Source organism: Haemaphysalis longicornis, unplaced genomic scaffold (assembly GCF_048455015.1).
Source record: "Haemaphysalis longicornis isolate Haplotype H1 unplaced genomic scaffold, Haemaphysalis longicornis Haplotype H1 scaffold_10, whole genome shotgun sequence".
Taxonomy (NCBI): Eukaryota; Metazoa; Arthropoda; class Arachnida; order Ixodida; family Ixodidae; genus Haemaphysalis; species Haemaphysalis longicornis.
The window spans coordinates 61,046,439-61,069,415 of record NW_027526204.1 but is presented as its reverse complement, the minus strand read 5'-3'; the positions used below and the strand labels follow the sequence as shown (position 1 = coordinate 61,069,415).

The 22,977-nt window shown below is 48.9% G+C and overlaps 1 protein-coding gene across 3 annotated transcripts in view; it reads right to left on the bottom strand.

Annotated features, from left to right (window-relative positions):
- LOC144158623 (uncharacterized) overlaps positions 1-22,977 on the bottom strand; it is a 141,308-nt gene that overhangs the window by 5,746 nt on the left and 112,585 nt on the right. For 2 of the 3 annotated variants that reach the window (XM_077689640.1, XM_077689639.1), the window contains exons 20-24: positions 20,696-21,006; positions 18,615-18,947; positions 15,503-15,604; positions 2,702-2,875; positions 1,760-1,918 (exon numbers count right to left, since the gene is read on the bottom strand). In XM_077689640.1, the coding sequence (XP_077545766.1) occupies positions 1,760-1,918; positions 2,702-2,875; positions 15,503-15,604; positions 18,615-18,947; positions 20,696-21,006 (1,079 nt within the window). The remainder of the gene's footprint in view (positions 1-1,759; positions 1,919-2,701; positions 2,876-15,502; positions 15,605-18,614; positions 18,948-20,695; positions 21,007-22,977) is intronic. The other variant, XM_077689641.1, reaches the window with a different exon arrangement.

Below are 22,977 nucleotides of genomic sequence, written 5' to 3'. Positions count from 1 at the left end.
CCAGTAAACTTGGTTTTCTTCGGATTTGCAACGCAATGTAGTCCTTCTGGGCCGAATTCTTCTGCGAGGAGCCATTGAAACTAGGGGATCCCAGTTCGAAATAACCGTTCTGGATACCGATGCATTCGAAATATATGGAGTTTTCCCCCATTGCAATATACAAGGCTGTGCCGGGATCAGGGCGTCAGTGCGAATTAACCGGAAGTTCGGATTAACCGAGTTCGAATTAATGAGCTTTTACTTAACCGGACAATTCGTGAGGCTATGTTTTTAATTAAAGTAATTCATTCTCATGTTCTGACAGCCACTTTGCAGTAATTATTCTCTACGAAATCCTGAAATTAGGCTAGGAGCACGTAGAAAAACATTCGCTATTGCGGACGCAGTCCCTCACTTGTCGGCGATTTGTTGAAGCTTGGCTCATTTCATGGCGCCAAATTCAAACTCGCGCACAAAAGTATAGTGTACCGCTGTAAATATTTTGTACCCGTAAAAACTGTTCCCCAATGTTCCCCAAATATTACCGTGATAAAAACGGATAAAATCTATGTTAGGTTCAAAGTTTTTTGTTAGCTCGGCCGACAAAAAATCCCCCAATGTCCATCAAAAAGGTAGGTAAACACTCAAGAAGTGAATTTGCTTGTGACTGTAGAGTGACGAGAAAAGAAAAACATTACGAATTGTCAACTCGTGTTCTATGTACCGCTCAGGAGTGAAACCCCTACCAAAAAAAAAACGCAACTTCGACTGGAGACTACTTCCCGGTTATTTCGCTGCCAGGATTTCTTGCAGAACAGAATTGAACAAAATTGACAGAGTTTATCTAGACCGTCTCAAATTTTTAAGTTTAGGGCCATCAATAGGTTGGTATTCAATTTGGTTTTATTTTAGAAGTACCCAGCAATGACTGTGCTGTGATTATGATTTCTTATTCCGAACCCAGTGTTGATATTATATATAGAACCATTATTTTAAACAAGCATTTTCATCGAAACCTTTTTGTTTCCATCAGCTGCACGATCCCGTGTAAAAGTTCGAAAACTGAAATAACCATCTCTGAACATAATTTCACAAGACAGAGAAAGAGCATCTCGATTCATTCAAACTTTTTTACATCCAGGCGATAACAACAGGAGTGATTGCGTACATTAAACATTACTGTGGCGACTATTGTTTATGAAACCTCCTTCCGTTGAATGAATACCCAAAAGTAAGACTTGAGTACATATTATCACGAGAATAAAAATAAGGGCGCCGTAGGCGCACCGCTGTGGGCCCGATGATCAACGACGAAGAAGCTGTGTGTGTAGCGTGCAGCCTGGGCGAACACTCTGCAACGGTTGCCTCGTAATTAATGTAAATACACAATCTCGCCCTTTAAATAGATCCCTTTATCATCCACCATGGTTATCCTCGTCCCTTCGGCCACCACGGAACATCAAAGTGAAGCTGCTGGGTCTCGATCACCGTCGTGACTTCGGCCTCACCGGGCCTCAGGCCCTGAAGCCGCCGCTACAAGCCTCTTGGATCACGTCGGCCCACTCCAGCCCCGGTGAGCCATGGACATGACCCGCTGCGCCCTTCTTCGTCTTCTCCTGACAATACACAGTGTTCACCTCGAAACGTGTTTCAGGACATTACGAACGCTAGGATGCGAAGAAGTGTGATGCAAATTTGTAGTCATTGGTCTTCATATTTTTGAATTTGAATAAAAGAGTTTGAAGCGTATTGATTTCTCTCAGTTAGGTGCTCTCATTACCTGAGGTATAACGGTGATGCTGCTGCGCAGTTGGCGAAGAGGCACGTGGGCTGTGTTCACGCCGTCAATGATAATACAGCCCTTCGACGGTCTGATCATGCGCAGAATAGCGAGCACCAGCGAAGACTTGCCAGCACCCGTGCGACCGACGACTCCGACCTGAAAGACAAAGTCGTTGAACTCTGTGACAACAGAAGTGAACAAAAAGCCGAAAGCATTGTGAAGTGCCTACATACCATTTCCTTCCAAAATATACTTGACTGTTGTGGCCCCACCAACACTACTTAATAAAAACACTGAATAGCGAGCTCCCATATACGGCTAAACTACCAAACGCGCTGTGTTCTGTCACATCACGAAATTGCCATGATTGCATTGCGAAATGCCACTGAAATCCGTGCCGGCTCTGTCAGCTGCTGCGGCCGTGGCATTGACGTTCATTACCTCTGTAACCTCAACGGTTCGTTATCTAAGTGGACCTGTATATTACAAATGGAGGCAGCTCGCATAGCTGGCACTCTGATTTATTTCCCAATTTTGCTACGCTGTGTGAATACGGCAAGGGGAACTTTGTGTATTCGTGTATTTCCGTGCCAACCTTGCTTTCGTGGAAAGGAATTGTTGAAATTTTCTAACTCTGCAGTTGCCAATTGTGCTGCCCTCCGATAGGAAGACGACAGAGCAGTAGCGGAGCCCATGAGATGGCATTGGATGTTTCTTGGCAAATGGAGTATTAGACGTCAATTGCTTCTTATTTACAGCTTGCAGTCGCACATCGCTGCTACATCACCGTGCGCTTTGGTCCCTGCGAAAGTGCTGTTGTTATTATGCGGTTCTCCCTTCGCCGAAGCTTAAAATTATTTTGGTATGAAGTTCTTAGTAGATTCCGTACAAACAGCTCACTTTTTAAACATTCCGAGACTTCGTAAAATGTATACCCACCTTTTCTTTTGGACGAATTACGAATGTTATCCCGCTGAGAACGTCGGGAAGCAAACCAGGGCGGTACGACGCCGTGTAGTTATGAAACTCCACCTGTCCTTCTGTCGGCCAGCCGGGCAAAGTGGCAACGCTTAACACCGACTTATCCCCATCGGGCGCGTCATCGGCGTCAATCTGCGTAAATTCGGTGCCATACACAGGGGTAACCCTCAATAAAATGCAAATAATTGTGCACAGCAATTCAACGGGAGTTTTGAACAAAGAATTTTTCATAAATCGTGTGATTAATTCCGAGTTTTCATAACATAATGTAAAATGTATGTGATAAGTGGTCGGCATCGTCATCACCAGCTGACTGCGGGCTGCTCTGTTAATTAATGGCCCATGTAATCGCCATTTTGTAGCGTAAGCTACAGTGGCCGAGGTTGAGCAGTTTCGCGTGGACCCTGGAGGACCGTGCTGCGCAAGCGCTAGGAGCATTGGATTGGATTTGATTTGGATTAGATAGGCTTGGATTGAATTGGATTGGATTAAACTCGATTGTATTGGATTGGCAATCCAATCCAATTGGAGCACAGGTTTGTACAGAATTGGGTCTGCACATTCGCCGGTCTGCTCATTCCAGAGTGACGTCATAGCCGCGAAAGATGCACTGGCGCCAGCGTGTGCCCAGCTGTGCGCCTCCGTTGCGCAGTAGCCAAGTGTGACGCGCCGCGGGAGCCGCTTGATAGCCGTTTCGCGCGTGGCTCCTGCAGTACCGACGAAGTGCCAAGCATACAGCGGATTTCTCGTGTCCTCCAGAGTACAAGCACGGCTGTTCTGAGTGGCAGCCACGACTGCTCACCGGAGCTGACTCCCCAGTTCCCTTGTCGACGGGGCATGCGTGTTCCCGTGCTTACAGGCTCCCCCGAGTTCTAGCGCTAATGCAATGGTACATGCGTGTTCGAGCGCAAACGTGGCTGGAGGTTGGGCCTCGTAGGGTTACCCGAGCTTGAATCTCCACTGGAGCTGAGATGTAAAAAAGTTAGGTTGTTGAAATATTTTAGTGTTATACTTCTATCCTTCTTCTATCTTAGCCCCGTTTTGGTTCATTAGGTCAAGACGCTTCAATATAAAAAAAGCCCTGTACTCCAACAGGGTAACGCATTTTGGTATATTTTGAAAGCTCATTAAACAAAGGCCATCTTCGATTTTTTTCAATCTTTCAGAAGTAAAAGACAAGCTTGCTCCCTATCACATACATTAAAAACATGTTGCATTATACTTGTTGTTTTCAGCTACAAAGCGCCAAATACGGCCTTGTTAGCAGTATTGCGGTAACATCCCCAAGTGCTTTGTAAGAAGCTTATGACCGCAATGTAGGGCGAGAAATTTGCGGTCACAAAGAGAAAATCATTAAATAAACATTGCGGTGAGCATGCTTTGTTGAAATTAGGCGTGAAAAAAATAGCGAGCATTTTAACAACTGTAGAGAAGCACCCCAACTGGATCGTTCAAGCTAGCCCACTCGCTCTGGTGGATTAATATTTTCATTCGCTGCTCAATGCTGTATGCGCACTGTGCAGGCCCACTCGCATACACATAGTTGGTAAGATCAGATCCGGACCTTTCTCGATCGACCGGGAAGCACAGGCAATGCTATAGCTTACTATAACTTGCAGCGTCCGGGTAAGCGTTTCAGGGGAAATAAATAAGTACCGAAGGATGGCGGCTGAACTTCCTGATTAGTTTCAAAAAGATATGATCTCATGCTCCCCAGCAAAACTAAAAGTATCAAACAAAACATATAATCATGACCTTAGCCGTCTTGAGGGATAACAGAATCAGCCGACTTGAAAAAAACCGCCCAGTCCAGCAATAGTTTCTGCCTGATCATCGCCTGCGGTGATTCATGCACATCACCGAGCCAGTGGCGGCTAATACCTCAAGAGTAGTGAGGAGCGCGTGCTTTGTTCTGATTATTTAAGAGGGCATAAGTAAAAAATTGCCTCAAGGAGGAACTTTCTTAGCGTGAAAGATCTGGACACTGGAACAAAAGACCTTGTTTAGCCGACGAACCAGCATGTACTTGCTGGCCGGTATCGAAGGTCGCTAGACGGCTGCCGCCCTGGCACTGTTAGCATCTAAAACGCTTTGGTTGCCACCAACCCCCTATAGACCGCTTGGATCAGCCTCACTGCCCTCCTGCTTTATGTTCAAGTGAACGACAGTAAAGACGTCAGGCCTCGCCGGTGCTAAGTGAAGTGCTCCGGACTAGCATATAGTCCCAAGGATATCATCGCGAACCAGTTCATGTGTACTTAAATTTTCAATGAACGGACAATTACACAAGGGTGCTATTTGTGAAGTTTGAAAACAGCGCGAGTACCAGATCAGAGAAGTGAAATGCATATAGTTCGAACATAAGGCTAATTTGTAGTCTTGGTTAGTTACAGACTTTTGTACCACTGCATGACTCTGCTGTTTTTGATCCAAAATATTACGGCAATCATTTAAAGCCCAGAACATAAAAAGGCCAGGTATCGAGTTGCGCGGTTGAGACCGCACCAGACGACACGATAGTTATACACACGACCAAAAATGGTCTCGGAATCTGGAGCTTCAACTAGGAATTTAGGTGCAATGTACTTTATACTATCCCAATTTTAACAAAGTATAATCACCGCAGTCTTTATTTAATAATTTTGTATTTGTAACCGCCATTTCTCACCTTACATTGCGGTAAAAACCGTCTAACAAACTACCTCGGTATGTCACCGCAATGCTGCTAACAAAGCCATATTTGGCGCTTTGTAGCTGAAAACAACAAGTATATATATAGTGCCATATGTTTTTAATCTATGTGATAGGGAGCAACCTTGGCTCTTATTCGTGAAAGATTGAAGAAAATTGAAGATGGTCTTTGTTTAATGGGCTTTCATAATATTCCAAAATGCGTTACCCTCCTGGAGTACAGGGCTTTATTCTTATGAAGCATCTTGATCTAATAAAGTAAAGTTGGCAAGAAGATTGCGCAAGCATAGAAAAATAACGTTAATAATTTTCATTACCTAGCTTCTTGAGATATTCAGAAAAAATGCCCCACATTTGTACATTTTTCAAAACTTTTTTCTATTGTGAGACATTTTATTACATATAATTCGTTCTGCAAGCCAAACACAATTATGTTAAATGGTTTGAGAGTACGCAAAGTCTTTACATAAAAACTATGGTGATAGCTGCATGAGTTTTTGTTTTACAGCGGTACAAGTTTTCAATTTTCCGCGAGCCCCTCAATGCGCCAGTGACCCGAGCCGGCTTTGGGAGTTTTTTTTTCAGAAATAGAATTTATTTCTTCAGAAAACAACTTCACATATGTTTGTCCCTCTGCACAAGGATCTATATATAAATCTTTCGTCAAAATTAAAGCGCTGAACCGGACACGCCCGTCCGTTCTCTAGTGAAACACCCCGAAGTAACCTTTGGCCGCGCACCTTCCGGGTACCGAACCCGAATGAATGAATGAACGACTTTATTTAGAAATAGGCCTGAGGCCCTGGGGGGGTTATTGGAAGATGAGGGAAAGGGAGTCGAAAGCCTCAATGAAAATCTCATGTACGCTATTAAACACAAATTGTCCGTTTCCAGGCCCTACTAGGGCTGTCAGACCGCTCTACACCGCTTTGTAAAGACCACTGGCAAGTGAATAAATTCCTACGCGTTCGAGAAGACTATCATCGGAACGCAGGCGCTCCAGGTGCTCCGCATTCGTACGTGGTGGTGGGCAATTGGCTACCAGCTGTTCTCGGCCGCTTTCGAATGTCGGACAAGACCATATTAGATGAAACAAGTTCGGGAGGATATTAGCGGCACCGCAGAAATTGCACGTAGGTGCAGATGAAAGGGATGTGCTGCCGTGGTACCATTTGCGAACAATGTACGGAGTGTAGGCGGCGTCCGCGCAAGCCTTGTTAATAAAGATTTCGCCCTGCCGAGAGAGGGATATCGAAGCAGGGAGAAAGCCTGGGGGGTAGCTTCTTGGAGCCGCCGTTGACTTTGTTGCCGCAGTTGCCGTCTTTTTTGATATCAGGCTGAAGATGTAGGTGAAGTTTCGTCAGCGGGAGTGGTAGCCAGGGGACGAGTCGAAAGAAGGCACTCCCTAGCAGCGTTGTGTGCTTGCTGGTTTCCAGTCGCTCCAGCTATGTGACCAGGTGTCCAAGCCAGACGAATATAAATGCCTTGTCAGCGCAAGGATTGAATTGTGCTTATAATGTGGTTGGCGGTGAGATTATGGGTATAAGCCTTGTTGAGTTCCTGGAGGGCAACGTGTGAATCGGTAATGATGCGGTAATGGTGATATTCGGGTTGCTGTGAGGTCTGAATTTGTTGAAGTGATCCAAGAATGGCAAATAGCTCGACATCGTCAGTAAGGCCGTACGTGTTGCTGATCTGCCGAGATCCATTCAGGGTTGGGTCTTCGGGGCAAGTCGAGGCTATTGCTGCGCTCATGCCGCTAATAGACGCATCTGTAAAGATGTCTAACTCCTCGGGGCCTTTGTCGTGGGCCGACTGGGCAATGTACTGCTCCCGTACAATTCTTCGACGTCGCTCTATGGGGCGGCGACGAAGTAGGCCGAGTGCCGGGCGTTCCCATGGCGGAAGAGCAGGCGGCATATTTGAGATATCTGTGTGGCTGATTTGGTGGTTCCATTGTTTGAGAGCTTTCCCTTGAGGGGTAAGGTCAAGGCGCTGTTGGTGATGCAATTTTGTCTCTTCCACGAGGATGGGGAGGGGTGGAAGCGGTGCAGCCTTCTCAAGGAGGTCGACTCTGGTGTGTCGCCGGAGGCCCGTAATGGCACGTATAGTGGCACGATGCAATATACCGAGGTCTTTCATATGTGTATCTCGTAGGTTGTAAGTGGAAAAGCTCGAGCTCGAACGGCTCGAGCCAGGGTGAGGCAGGAGCGCTGTTGGGTTCCACCATACTTGTTGGATATTCTTGTAATTAAATGCAAAGTTTGCCGCCAGGTCGTTTTTAGTTTACGGATCCATGCATTGGGGCTGTTGCAGCTGCTAACTTGCAAGCCCAAGAGCCGGATGGCGCCATTCTGGGACATAAGTGTAGTGTTGCCCATCTCAAGTCTTAACTGGTAAACCGGATTCGTGGCCTGTCGGCCATCGACGCTGAGAAATTCTGTCTTGGTTGGGGACAATAGCAAGTTCAGGGCTGTGAGGGATCTCTCAAGGCAGAACACAGCTGCTTGAAGTTCCGTTTGCATGTGCTGAGCGTCTGGATAGTCCACTGCTTCCGTCCACACCACGACGTCATCGGTACAGATAGCACAGCGAGCGGACGTGTCTTGTTCGAGGGATCTGGACACTCTGTTCATAGCCAGGTTGAAAAGCATTGCCCCTAGTATGGAACCCTGCGGTACCCCTCTGTCGAGGAAGAATGTGCGTGGGGTCCATCTATCATCTTTGCTCGAGAGCCCAATTGGGCGGTGTTCAAGAAAGTTGCGTATGCAGATTTGCGCTCGTTGACTGGGGAAGGCCAGCGCGAGCTCCTTGAGTATGCCTTCTTGGCTAACGTTATCAAACGCTTTCTGCATGTCTACTACCAGGAGGTAATCTGGTGTGAGCTTTCGTGAGGTCCGATTTATAACTTCCTATTGTTGACTTCCTATTGTTGACGAGTTGATGTTACAGGCAAATCCCTACGATGTCGAGGACAAGATTATCCACACGTTCTTCCCCCACGCCACGTGCGATAAGGCACAACTGTCCCGTCTACCCTGCCTCTCACTCCCAAACCCACAGGAGTCGCTTGACGAACCCTTCACAATGGGCGAGCTCCAGGTGGCTCTGGGACAAGGCAAACCTCACTCGGCCCCTGGCCATGACGGGGTTACGTGGCAGGACCTCCGTAATCTTCCTGCTGCGGGACATGAGGCGCTTCTCAAACTGATAAACTCTTCCTGGGAGCAAGGCCAAGTAGACGATCACCTGAAGCTTACGATCATTCACCCCATCCCCAAACCAGGTAAAGACTCCCGCCGACCGGAAAATTTGCGACCGATCGCACTAACACCGACGATATGTAAACTCATAGAGCGCTTAATCAACAACCGAATGCAATATCACCTAGAACAAACAGCGTGGTTTCACCCGGCACAAACTGGTTTCCGGCCCAATACCAAACCCGAATAAAATAAATTTATTGAGCGCCGCGATGAAGTGGATGCATATGTAGCGGAAGCTGCTCAGCACCACCGCATTCTTTTCTATCCCGTCAGCAGCCGGCCGTAGACAGCGCGCCTACTCGTGGCGCCAGCGCCTCGCCCTCCGTGTAGGGGGAACAACTTGTTGTCGGGGCCGGCTCCCGGGATTAGCCCTGGCGGCATGCTACGTCTGCTCGCTCGGGGGCCCCCCTTTTCTCTTTCTCTTTTAGAAGAACGCGGGGGTGCCTCCTTCTCTCCCTCGTCGGGGGGAACTCTCTGCACTCGGACGTAAGGAAAATAAACAGTTTGTCTTGCAACTCCAAACCACCCGCACGTCTCCTTTCTCGCTTCATCCGGCAGCCGACATTCCCGGCTGCTACAAAATTGGTGACCCGAACGCTTCAACGAACACACCGCGATGAGCTCCGACGACAACGCTGCTGCCTCCACGCCTGCGGTCATCGCCACAGAACTGAAGCTACCAAATTTTTGGCCGAAAAATCCAAGAGTTTGGTTCAGCCAAGTGGAGGCCCGTTTTCAGCTCCGGCACATCACCTCGCAGTCAACAAAATACCTTCACGTCGTCGCAGCCCTGCCCCCGAAATCGCCGACGCTATCGACGACATTTTGGTTTCGCCCCCCGCGCAAGAAGAATACGACACCCTCAAAAAGACGGTGCTGGACCGCCTCGAGGCGCCTGAAGAAAGCAGATTGCAGCAGCTCTTGTGTCGCGAAGAGCTGGGCGACCAACGACCTTCCCAACTGCTGCACCGTATGCGGCAACTACTCGGTGTGCACGCGCGTCAGGACGGCCAGCTCCCACTTCTTCGTGAACTTTTCCTGCTACGGCTGCCCCAGTCGGTGCGCGTGGTTCTCGCGGGTTCAAATGAGACGTCCCTTGATCAACTAGCGCAACTTGCCGATCGCATCACGGAATACTCAACTCCAACCTTTGCGCCCATAGCTGCTGCAAGAACACATGAGCAACCAGATCGACTGTCGCGCCTTGAGGAGAAACTGCAACACCTTACCGAGACCATGCAGAAACTTGTGCTATCTGGCGCTCCCCAACAGGACGAGCAACGACGCAACCGATCCCCTTCAAGACACCCAAGCTCTTCCCAGAGAAGCCAGGCACGAGATAGACAGGACGGAGTTTGCTGGTACCACCGTCGTTTCGGCACGGGTGCTAGCCGCTGCACTCAACCTTGCTCGTTTCCGGGAAACGCTCCGGCCAGTCGTTAACGGCGGCTTACGACATCGGCCCTCCACCCAGCCGCCTGTTCTTCGTAGTCGACCGCGTAAGCAACTCGCGCCTGCTAGTCGACACGGGAGCCGAAATCTCTATTGTCCCGGCAACCCCCGAGGATCGCCGACGTAGCAAGAACACATCGTCGCTGCAGGCAGTGAACAACACTGCCATCGCTACGTACGGCTTCCGCTCGCTGACAATAGACGTCGGACTCAGGCGCCTGTTTCGCTGGGTCTTCGTGGTGGCGGATGTTAATTTCGCCATACTCGGAGCAGACTTTCTCAGCCACTTCAACCTGGATGTGAGCGTACGTGACCGCTGCCTCAAGGATAACAACACATCCCTCAAAGTACGTGGTTTGGAGTCAAACATCTGCTCATCTGGCATCTGCGCCTTCCAGCCAGTATCAGCCTACCACCACGTCCTGGCCGAATTCCCCTCGCTCACCAAGCCCCGCAACACGGAACAGCCGGTGAAACATAACGTGACTCACCACATCGTCACCACCGGGCCGCCAGTCACCGCCCGGCCGCGACGGCTGTCCAGCAAAAGGCTTCAAGCGGCACGCAGGGAGTTCGAGCATATGCTGCAGCTGGGAATTGTTCGCCCTTCGTCTAGCAACCATTCACCGCCGCTACACATGGTGCCTAAGGACGACGATTGGCGCCCGTGTGGTGATTACAGAGCCTTGAACGCATCGACAACGCCGGACCAGTATCCTCTGCCACACATTCACGATTTCAGCGCGCGGCTGGCAGGTACGAAAATATACAGCAAGATCGACCTCGTAGCGGCATACCACCAAATCCCCGTCGAACCGCAGGACATACCAAAAACAGCCATAACAACTCCGTTCGGCCTGTTTGAGTTTGTCCGCATGCCCTACGGCTTGAAAAATGCCGCACAGACCTTTCAAAGGTTCATGGATGAGGTCACCCGGGGTCTTCCTTTCATCTTTGTCTACCTGGATGACATTTTGGTGGCCAGCAGAACGCCTGCGGAGCACGAAGCGCACCTCCGCAAGCTCTTTCAGCGTCTGGATGAGCACGGTCTGGTGTTGAAACCTCAAAAGTGCGTGTTTGGAGTAGAGGCGCTCAACTTCCTCGGCCACCACATCACTGCTGAAGGCATTATGCCATTGGAATCGAGGGTGGAATCCGTCAAGAAGTTTCCAGCTCCAACATCTTTTCGCAAGCTGAGAGAGTTCCTCGGGCTCTTAAACTTCCACCGGCGGTTCATTCCGTCTTGTGCTCGAGTGCTCCAGCCATTGACCGACCTGCTGCGCCGAGACGACCAAAAGGCACCAGAATTTTGTTGGTCTGACGAACACCAGAACGCTTTCCAGAAAGCTAAGGACGAGCTAGCCGCGGCTACCCTCCTCATTCATCCACGGCCTGAAGCTCCTACACGCCTCATGGTGGACGCTTCCTCCACATCGGTCGGAGCAGTGCTGCAGCAACAGGAGGGCGCCCAGTGGAAGCCACTGGGCTTCTTTTCGAAACGTCTGAAGCCTGCAGAAGCACGGTACAGCACTTTTGGAAGGGAGATGCTCGCAATCTATTGTTCCATTAAGCATTTCCGCTACTTCCTCGAAGGCCGTGAGTTCTACATCTTGACAGACCACAAGCCCCTCACCTACGTATTCAACAACAACAGTTCCTCCTACTCAGAACGAGAAATCCGTCAGCTCTCATTCATCTCCGAGTTTTCTACAGACATCCGCCACGTTCCCGGGGTCGAAAACGAAGCAGCTGACGCCTTGTCTCGCGTCAACGCTTCCGGCACAGAAGTCCTGGACTTCGAAGCTATGGCCGCAGCTCAGCGGGACGACCCCGAGTTGACAAGACTGAAAGGAGGGGGATCTTCACTCGTGCTCTCGGAGGTTGCACTTCCCTACGTCCAGAGCACGATAACCTGCGATACCTCCCAGGCAGCACCACGACCTTTCGTCCCACTGAATTTTCGCCGAGTGGTATTCAACACTTTCTACTCCATCAGCCACCCAGGTGTCCGCGCCACCCAGCGGCTGATAACGCAACGCTTCGTTTGGCCCGGAGTCAACGCGGACGTGCGACGTTGGGCTCGGACATGTGAAACGTGTCAGCAAGTGAAGGTGACTCGCCACAATCGGGCTGCACTACAGGAATTTCGGACTCCTGAGTCGCGGTTTGACCACATTCACCTCGACCTCGTGGGACCACTACCGCCCTGCCAAGGATTTAGGTACCTGCTCACATGCATCGACAGGTACAGCCGGTGGCCCGAAGCTATACCAATTGCGGACATATCAGCTGAGACCGTCGCGCAGGCCTTCATTCAAACATGGGTGTCGCGCTTTGGCTGCCCCGCCCGCATAACAACTGACCGGGGACGGCAATTCCAGAGCAAACTTTTTTCCGCACTTTCAACGCTCCTCGGCACGAAGCTGCAGCATACTACCGCCTACCACCCCGCCAGCAACAGAATGGTTCAGCGCTTCCACCGGCAACTCAAAGCCGCACTGGCAGCGAAACTTGACCGCCAGCACTGGGTGGAGAAGCTCCCGCTCGTTCTTCTTGGCCTACGCTCAACGGTGAAGGAAGACCTCGGCTTCAGCGCAGCGGAAATGGTCTACGGCTCAACAGTGCGCCTCCCGGGAGAATTCTTCTCCGACCAGACACCTTCCGCCCCAACAGCCTCCGATCACATCGAGAAGCTGCGCGCATGGCTTGCGCAACTCAGGCCTACAGCACCTCGCATCGCCCGCAACAGGAAAGTTTTCACTTTTCCTGACATGGACTCCGCTACCCATGTGTTCGTGCGACACGACGCAACGAAGCCGCCCCTTACTCCGCCGTACGATGGCCCATTCAAAGTTTTGGGACGTACTAACAAAACCATCACAATCGACGTGCGGGGGAAACGAGAAGTCGTCGCCGTTGACCGCGCCAAGCCTGCTCATATTGAGGTTTCCATTCAAGCAGCCTCTCACGTACGATTTCACTGCTAACCATTGGACTCTGACCTTTCGCTATTCAGCCCGTAACTGCTGTCCTTCTTTAAAAGCTCCGCAATCTAGGGGGGGAGCCTTTGTAGCGGAAGCTGCTCAGCACCACCGCATTCTTTTCTATCCCGTCAGCAGCCGGCCGTAGACAGCGCGCCTACTCGTGGCGCCAGCGCCTCGCCCTCCGTGTAGGGGGAACAACTTGTTGTCGGGGCCGGCTCCCGGGATTAGCCCTGGCGGCATGCTACGTCTGCTCGCTCGGGGGCCCCCCTTTTCTCTTTCTCTTTTAGAAGAACGCGGGGGTGCCTCCTTCTCTCCCTCGTCGGGGGGAACTCTCTGCACTCGGACGTAAGAAAAATAAACAGTTTGTCTTGCAACTCCAAACCACCCGCACGTCTCCTTTCTCGCTTCATCCGGCAGCCGACATTCCCGGCTGCTACACATACACCATAGTTTTCAGCGCGTGGCGGCTGGACAAGGCTGGCCTCGGAAACATTGAGCGTTCTCATTACTCACGCGCTTGCGAGTGAAGCGCAAATTCAGCGGGGCCACTGGCAGTTGACAGCCCAATGACCTAATAAAAGGTTGGACAGACGCTCCTTTAACGTTTCCGCTTCATCGATGAATGTGTCACGGCAGATTAGGGAAACCTAATAAGGAAATCTCTAAACAGCGAATCAACTTGTACCACGTTTCCTCGGTTGTTTCGACCAGTTACAAGAACTGCTTTACCACTCGTATTAAGCCCTTGAAGACAGGATGGTCTCGGATGAATTTCTGGACCGGTACCACTAAACCCTGGTCGCATTTTAATAAGGAATAGTTTTGGAAAACATCGACAAGTTAGCAGAATCGGCCGCTGGCCCACTCCGACTTAGAGGCGCAAATAATAATTACCCGAGAAGAACTGCAGAACAGAAAAATCGGCAAGTACGTATAGATTCCTCTTATGCCCAACAGCGCTGCATCGACGAACACGGATGGACAGAAGAGCGCATGTGCTGTGCCTTTTCTGCGTGTTTGTCGATTTGCCACTGTGTTCTGTAAGGTCGGTACATGAAAAGAAGCAGACAGGAGCCATCTGAGGGTACTCCCTGCTTAAGCAAAGCAACCTCAACAACGGGTGTTACACCAGCGCAGTTTTGTAGCCTGTAAAACCCATCGGGTCAGATACACGCGGGAAATTTCTGGCCGAAATTCAGGTATTCAGAGCAAAAAGCGGCGTTCTAGAGGGAAAGCCCAGGAGTGGTCACTAAGCCGACGCATGAAACGTGAACGGCCATGAAAGCAAGCTTCCAGGAAGACAGGAAACATGCGTAATTCAGGAAGCAGGCCGTGCATCATGGAACCGATGCAAACAACGACAGCCGCCTAAAGGGACAGCCGGTTGCTGTACACGGGGGAAACGATTACCCGGTCATCGTGCGACTATCTTTTGTTCCAGATAACAAGGTGACGGGCAGGGCTGGACCATCTAGCTACACGACCGGGCTGCGCGCCGCTGTTACAAGGCCATGTAGATGTTTGCTCGTTTTATTCCCTCCGATAGCAAATTTGCTTATCGCGAACATCTAAAAACGTTGACATCGCTACCAGTGGAGTTGAAGAAAAAGGTCAAAGACCTACTACATTCGAATATAACTCCTGCTACTTCGCATGGCGCTCATTGCATAAGCAGGATAATTTAAATAGGATCTTGCAAATCTCCCCTTGCTGCTTTCTTGCACCAAGCATGGATTATCACCGAGAAGCCGATATTAGATGCGACGCTCAGAGCATCTCTTGTCGGCGGCCCTGTCCTTCCTGCGTGCGTCCGTTGTTGTCCGCAGCCACTCTCCCGCTCTCCTCTTCGATAGCGAACACTCTCTCGCGAGGGCATTGGATTGGATTCGATTGGATTGGCTTGGCTTGGCTTGGCTTGACTTGGCTTGGATTGGATTTGGATTGGATTGGATTAAAGTGGATTGTGTTGGATTGTGTTGCGTCATAGCCGCGGCGGACGCACTGGCGCCGGCGCGTGCCCAGGTGAGAGCGTGTGCGGCCCAGCGCGCTCTCACTCCGCCGGTGGGCGGCGCTGCGCGCGGTGCTCCGCATGTGCAGTACTCTCTCCGCGGTCTCCTCTCCTTCGGGCGCGCTGCGCATATAACCGGTGTGCCGCTCTCCGGCGGCCTTTCGGTCGACGGTTGCTCTCCGCTTGCGCTTGAACCCCCCTCAGCGTCGCATCACACCAGGGTTCCCGCGAGGGGAGGTGGGCGTAATTTTTTTAATGAGTTTTGAGCCCGACAAACAGCGTTTTTACGTGTTTGTGAAAGTACAGTGCATCGCGGTGGTGACTTTCTGTAAGCAGTACAAAACGTGTCCTTAAATACCTCTTCAGGAAGCTCAGAGTACTCGACACAACGCTCGTAGGACACCACCATCTGGAGCACATTGAAGAACATTATGGCAAGCGTCATCAGCGACACCGGCACCTGCACACAAGAAAAAAAATCGTGGCTCACTTATTCCTCAGAAAGTAATCAGTGCCACAGAATGCGAAAATAAGCGTTGCGATGGAGCAAGCCAGCAGACTTTTAAGCGGAAAAGCGAACAAACACGGTGGTATTAGTCGTACTGAGCGCGCGGCTCCTATTTACCATTTAGCAATGTTCCCCATATGTACAATACGCGGCAAATGAAACGCCAACACGAAAATATGAATCAGAACACGCAAAATTGAAAAATACTTTCGTTGAGGTCAAATAATGGCGCGCTGTCGGTATATTCGAAACGCCACAATTCCCGACTTCGTATTTGTAATGAAGCCACGCGTCATTTTGACTTGTATGGAAAGACGTTGCGCTATTTGCGTGTTGTAATTCATATTTTCGTGCTCGCGCTTCACTTGCCGCGTATTGTACACATGCAATGTGCACTTGACACCATATTGCGCGACCCACGGCAGGGACTCGCGCCGCTGTCGTCTGCTAGACTCCGCTTGTGAGGGGCAACAGTGCCTGTGCTAGAAATCGCCCTATTTGATGCGTTAGTGCATTAAAAAGCGTATTTCTAGTAATTAAGTTATTCTGCAAGCTTCTGACTCATCTGAATAATTTCAAGCTGTATCCCGTACAAGTTTGCAGCACACGAGGAGAGAGAGAACAACTTTCTTCGGAGCATTGGTCAGATGATCGTGTGTAACTCGTCCTTTCTAGCTTATTTGCCAGGTTCAGTGCTCAGAGCTCCTCCATAAGTGTTCAAATGCGTAGGCTTCCCTGTATTATTTTTGGAATGGTGTTATGAAAATTGAACAGTTTAATGTTTTACGTACCAAGCAGTGGGCCCTTACACGCGCATCGCACAGCAGGAAATAAAACGGCTGTCTTCTATTGCTTCATTTATTTTGTTGTTGACTTTATCAGATGAATGTCATTTCTGTGCCCAACGCAATAGTTTTTCTGCACCGTCACAAGTGTCTTATTAGGGGGTTCGGGGCTGTTTCCGGGGCTCACAAAGTTCGTGTGGATATTTTCCCTTCTTCACAAATTGACTTTCGTTATGGCTGCGTGCAAGAAGGTGCATATCCGCGGCTTGCGTTGTTTATTCACATGCAAATGCAATGAAAAGGTTTCTGCTACAGTACTGCGAAACGGCGCAGAGAACGTTGTTCAGAGCTATCGAAGGTGGCTTTTGTGCCCCGAACTTCTATCGTAACCATGATTATCATAACGAACTCACTCTCAATCCTTTCAGTTATGATATGATTACGGTGTTGAAGGCTTGATATACTCGGTAACGAACGCAAAAAATAGTATACGTGCCCGCTTCCAGTACAACACGAATCGAAACCAATGAATATGTACAAGCGTTTCTTTATTATTTTCCAGGCCTTTCGGTCGCAAAGAACAAATTGTAGCATACTCGGGATGGCGTACTATAAACTCCTGGCGTCCTATATAACTCTTACTCTCTACTCCTTACTGAGGACCCCGCCCACTAACCAGCTCGATTTCACTGTTAAAGTGTTCTCCTCTTCCTCCTATTCCTCCACGTGTGTGCAGTTTTACTGTAACGCATATCTGCTGGCGTCCTATATATCTCTTACTCTCCACTCCTTACTGAGGACCCCTCCCGGTAACCAGCTCGATTTCACTGTTGAAGTGTTCTCCTCCTCCATCTACTCCTCCACGTGTGTGCAGTTTTACTGTAACGCATATCTGAATATTCTGAAGATATGGCTGTGGGAATTGAACAGAAATATCCCTCCAGGTCGGAACAAACATAGTGTTACGGTATTTTTACTGTGCACGTGACTCGTTTTGCTCAATAAGGCCCCGCACTGATTAGAAGCCTCGAATAAAACCCAGCACACCCCTATACACACGGTAGGTTATTTGGAACTCAACCTACATTCTTTGCGGCGCATAGTGCATGTCAGCATACGTTCATGCCATGACAACGTAAACTGATGTGATACAATACTTTAGAGCGTTCGGAAAGGTTGCAAAAACTTTTTTACCTTATATACTATTACCGGAAATCGTAATGCCTTCCGCCAAAGCCGAAAGACCCGAAGGCCTAGAAATTTGTTTTGGTCTTTCATTTTCGCTGTTGTCGGTCATTAGCAGCTGACTGTTTCCTTTGTTTGAAAGATTGCTGCATACAGAAGCTGACTCATGGCTGCGGCTTTTCGCGCTCTGCACAGGCCCGGCTTCGCAAGGAATGGGGCGGCGCCGGCAATGTTTCTTCCCGAGCGGTAGCAAAAACTATACTTTAAATCCCGCCCTGAGCTAGCTTATGCTATATTAAATGTCTTTTATGATAAAAAGTTGGCACAAAGGAAATCTGGTGCGGACAAGCATCAAAATTCACCCTAGCACAACGAAACCGCTGGGAAGCCGAGCCCGAGTGAAGCAAATAACATATGCGAGAATCCCTAAGCGACGTCACGGAGACGCGCTCCGCAGCGCCGCCCGTGGTCGCGCTAACAGCCAATAGCGGCTGAACATTATTGATTATTTCGTTGAACGCTGGGTCTAATACTACAATAAGGTTGAAAACATCAATTTTGTCAATGCAGCCGATACAACACAGGCGAAATTTTCGCTACGACATCGATCAAATTCTCGCAATTTTTGGTGTACCCGCCGCGGTGGCTCAGTGGCTAAGGCGTTGCGCTGCTGAGCACGAGGTCACGGGTTCGATTCCCGGCCGCGGCGGCCGCTTTTCTGATGGAGGCGAAAAGCAAAAACGCCCGTGTGTACGAGATTTCGGCGCACGATAAAGATCCCAAGGTGGTCAAAATTAATCCGGAGCCCTCCACTACGGCGCGCCTCATCGCCTGCGTTGCGTCGGCGCGTTAAACCCTACAATCAATCAATCAAATCAATTTTTGGTGTGCTTCGGCATAGCCGTGGTGGTGTCACATGTGAAGCAGAATGACGAGTCATCGTTAGTTGATGAAAAGCTCATCAGCGCACAAACTTTTCAGTATCGGCTTACCGAGGTGGCTGAACTAAGGGCCAGACCAAGACTGCTAGGATCGGGTCCTCCGGGGCCTGCGAACAGCGTGTTGGCAACAAGCGTGCTGATCACCACAATGAAGCCCGCGGCAGCCGTTATGCTACGGGTGAAGCGGTACGCTAACGCGAAGGAGATGGAGCCCTGGGAGACTTGGTCGCTGAGGCGGCAGAAGTGGGAACGAAATCGTTCGGTCACACCGTAGGCACGCACGCTGCTGATGGCATCTAAGGTCTCGCCTACGTGCTGCAGAAGACGCGAAGTAGCCAGCATGCAGAAGTAGCGGGAGGTGTGTGACGCCTTCACAGCGAGATTCTGGGGAGCAAAGAGAAAACAAGAACTGCCAAAGGTGTTGCATTACGCAAAGGATGAGGCATGAAAGTGTATTGCGAAAAGTCGACAATTTAAAAAAACTAGTCATTAAATAGTGTCCTGCTACTGTGGCCTGAAATTCCCTTAAGCCTTTTCAGCTTGCGTCTTTGAACGGGGTGACGTGTTCAAATTAATGTTATCTGTTATAATTTATGACAAAAATATCAGCTAAAAGTCACCTCTCTCTCTGTTGGTATGATGCTACTGGAGTTATTCCAGCTTTGTGACATATTTCTCTCGGCAGACTGCTATACTTTCCCGCCTATCCCCTCCCTCAAATCTCTACCACCATTCCGCCACTCCATTAACGCTTCATGTTATGAAGGTCCCAAGTGGTGGCAAAGTCCTCAATTAGCATAGCATAAAACCTCGGTAGTGGTAGTCCTACTACCGTCGATCCGCGGATATATTGAACCCAGATATATCGAATTATTGCATTTATGAAACAGTCCAAAATCCCCTTGGAAATCCTATGCGAAAGGAAATATTTCATATATCGAATTATCGATATATCAAACTTATTTGCAATCCCCTTGGAGTTCGATATATCCGGAAACGACTGTATCATAATGAAGCAAAGGGAACGAACTTAAAACAAACAATAAGGATCCTCCCAGACGCCCCCGGTAGATTTTATATTTCGTATCAGAACGACCGCCTACACGCGGTCACTCAGAGTTATTCTCGCATGCTGACACACAAAATTGTGGTAAGTGCAATTGCTATTTTACATGAACAGCTGCAAACATTAAAACGGAATATGAGCACCACTATGCTGGCCCGATGCACGTATAAATGGCTGACACCACTAACGCTCGCAGGATCACCAACGTACTCGGTATTAGTTTGCTTGACACAACGATGACCTGCCACAGCCCCATATCAGAAGTGGGGGCTAACCCCCTCATTTTACATTAATCAGGCTATGAAAGGGGAGAGGATCCCTGCATTAGTTATAAAGTTGTGAGGGTATGGAGAGGACGTATCGCGAAGTACGCGAGGATCAACAAAGCCTGCTCTTCGTCAGGTTATACCATCCGGTAAAAATGCTAAGCAGGAGTGTAATGTCTGCAAAATAGAAAATAGATTTAGTTATCAGCATTACGGGTGCCCGTTTATCTCTTTATAGGACGTGCAAAATAGTGCTGTCGATCGCCAGGGAGCAAATAACCTTAATAATAATTGAAAAATCTTGTGAGCTCTATCTAAACTACTTAGGGCTTTGTTAAGTATTAAAACGATAGTATTGAAGGTGCGGCAATAAAGCTTTGGCTTTGAAGACAGTGGTGTAGCCTCATACAGCTATTTCTCTCGAATTTTGACTTTCCATAATGCTGTTCTCAGTAAGCACCCAGTCCGAAAAAAAACGTTGCCCCTTCTGGCACGAAGGTTCTTACCTGGTGAACCAGGATATTTCAACTGTTCGGCGAACTGCACCTTTTCCCAATCTTTTGGCGATAGCCCTTTTACGGACGATTCCTTTTGCACGTCTACAAAGAATCCTTTTTACAGCTAGCAACTTTTCAATGCCGAACAATCGGGTCTTGATGAAGATCTCGGTAGTATAGCTTTTCTGCCGACAACCTCCTTACTCTAAATACCCTTTTTTGTGTGTATCTGAAGAAGCCGTCCTTCTCTCTGGACATATACGGTGCGCAAGGTTCAAAGGGCAGTGAAAAATGTTAGCTCACCATTCCGAAAGTAGCCAGTACAATAAGAACCGCCGTCACCCCGAGCACGACAGGCGACTGCGTTCCGACGACTGCGACCTTAGCGAGAGTGATGAGCGAGTTCTGAATGCTCTGCTTGCCGCTCAAAAAGGTTCGCGCGTCGATGTACTCCATGTCCGTTGCGAAGCGGTTCAGAATTCGCCCTCGTGGCGTCGCATCGAAGAAGGACACGGGGCTATGCAGAACATGACCCATCATGTCCCTGTGCAGCGTCCGAGACACGTACTTTGCAGTCATGGCCATGAGAACGCTTCCCAGCAGACGCAAAACCACTGCAATGCCAAAGCAGCGAAGATACAGAGAGTGCTCGTTCGAACAGCACCTACGTAAGTTGTAATTTGGGAAGACAATAACGTCTGAGCTTATTTGAAATCCCTGCCCATATTCTGCGCGTTTGCGAGTCAAGACTGCTCTACAGTTGGAGTCAGGGACTTCTCATGTAGAAAGTTTTTCTTATTGCGCAGCTGTGTCCCTCATTCACTTACTAGTGTGTACGTGGTGCTATTTTTGTTTGCGACATTTGTGAGTGCACATTGATGTCATTGTAGAACTAGATGCCCGAGCATAATAAGCGCTAGAAAGGAATGGGCTAGTGAGCTGGCATATTTAACAAGTTGGTAGTGGGTCAACAATCAGCAAAACGAGTGGAGAAAAGAATGAACCAGACACGGTAAGAGCGAGAAGCACATGCGGCCCCGCTTGTAAACAGAAATATCGCTCCACAGCCTACCCAAACAACAAGAACCACTAGCTCCAGTTAAGAACAGAACAATGCGAGAACAAAGAACACCGTGACAGGAACTTTGGTATTCTAAGCTAACAACTCCGCAAGCTGCTCCCCCTAAAGAATACATGCCATGATCTTTTCATTCCCTCCCGTATGTGTATCTGTCCCTGCCGGTGCTCGTTTCATGTACTTCCGCGAATCCTTTAGTGTCCTTTGCGAGTAAACATGCGTCTTTCAAGAAAACTGTCACTGCGGAGGCCGATAACGTAGAGGGCTGCAAAATCCAATACAATTGTCCTATGCATTTCACTGCCCTGACCATCCTTTCTGCAAGGTAACTGCAGAATGCACTATTCAAGTCCGGAAGTAAGAGGTTGTGCAGTTAGTCTGAAAAGTAAAATAGCTGTTTTCTCGAAATATGGAACAAGACTTGGCCATGTTTAGAGCCGTGTGCGTTTTAAATAGTTCTGAGACCATACTTATTCCCTAATTAACCTAATTTACTGGTGCCCATGGGTGTGATTTCTTGCATCTGACGCTGCGTCCAGTGTACCAAGCACCAGCGGCAAACGTAACAAGCGTAACGATTCCTTTAGGTATTTTTTTCTAATTCTGACGGTACAAAAACACACTCCGCACCGGTTTTCACCAACAGCAAAGTACGAGCGCTGCCATTATTACGAATTAACTCGCTGTCAGGATAAATTATTTTAAATTTGTTTGGTGGCACAGACTCCGACGATATTTAATTTATGTAGTAGCGGCTATTTTTGACTTCATAAATTGTTTGAATTTATCGCGTTGAGCTAACAAATATGCAGCGACCAACAGCAATAGGCACGTTCTGAGATCTAGATGACACTGATTCCATAATCAGCACTGCAAACTTCCAAATCTCGTTCGGAGAACCGACTTAATTATCATCTACACAATTCAATATGTACATAGGATCACCATGGGTGGGTACTAATACCCCATGATTGCAGTCGCCAAAAAAAGAACATAGATAGCTGACGTTTTCACATCAAAGGGCTTGTCCCGGGGACTCAGCGACTAAAACGTTGTTCCAGTAAGCACAGACCACAGGTTCGACCCCCGAATCGGGCTGCTGCTTTTCGATGGAAGCAATAAAAAAGGTCCCGTGTGGATGACATTCCCGCACATTCAATCTCACCATACAGTACAAAGTACTCCGTAGCCCTACCCTTCAATGACCCCTTAGCATAGGTGAAGCTTGTGTGTGTCAGACTAACCTTAACCGCATTTGTTAACGGTGAGATGAACTGCTAAGGCCACAATAAATGTGGGAAATCAATCTTAACTTGAACCAACGCACAAGAAACTATGCTTTCTATTGTAGACCATGTAATTACGGGCTTGACCGTTGTAAACATCAATGGTTTCGCGCCACCACAGCGCCATGGCCTGACGAGTTTTTGAAATCTAAGAGCCAAAGTGGACCAAACGACGCCCAATGAGAGATAAGCTTAAAATAACACGCCTGCGCCGTTAAATC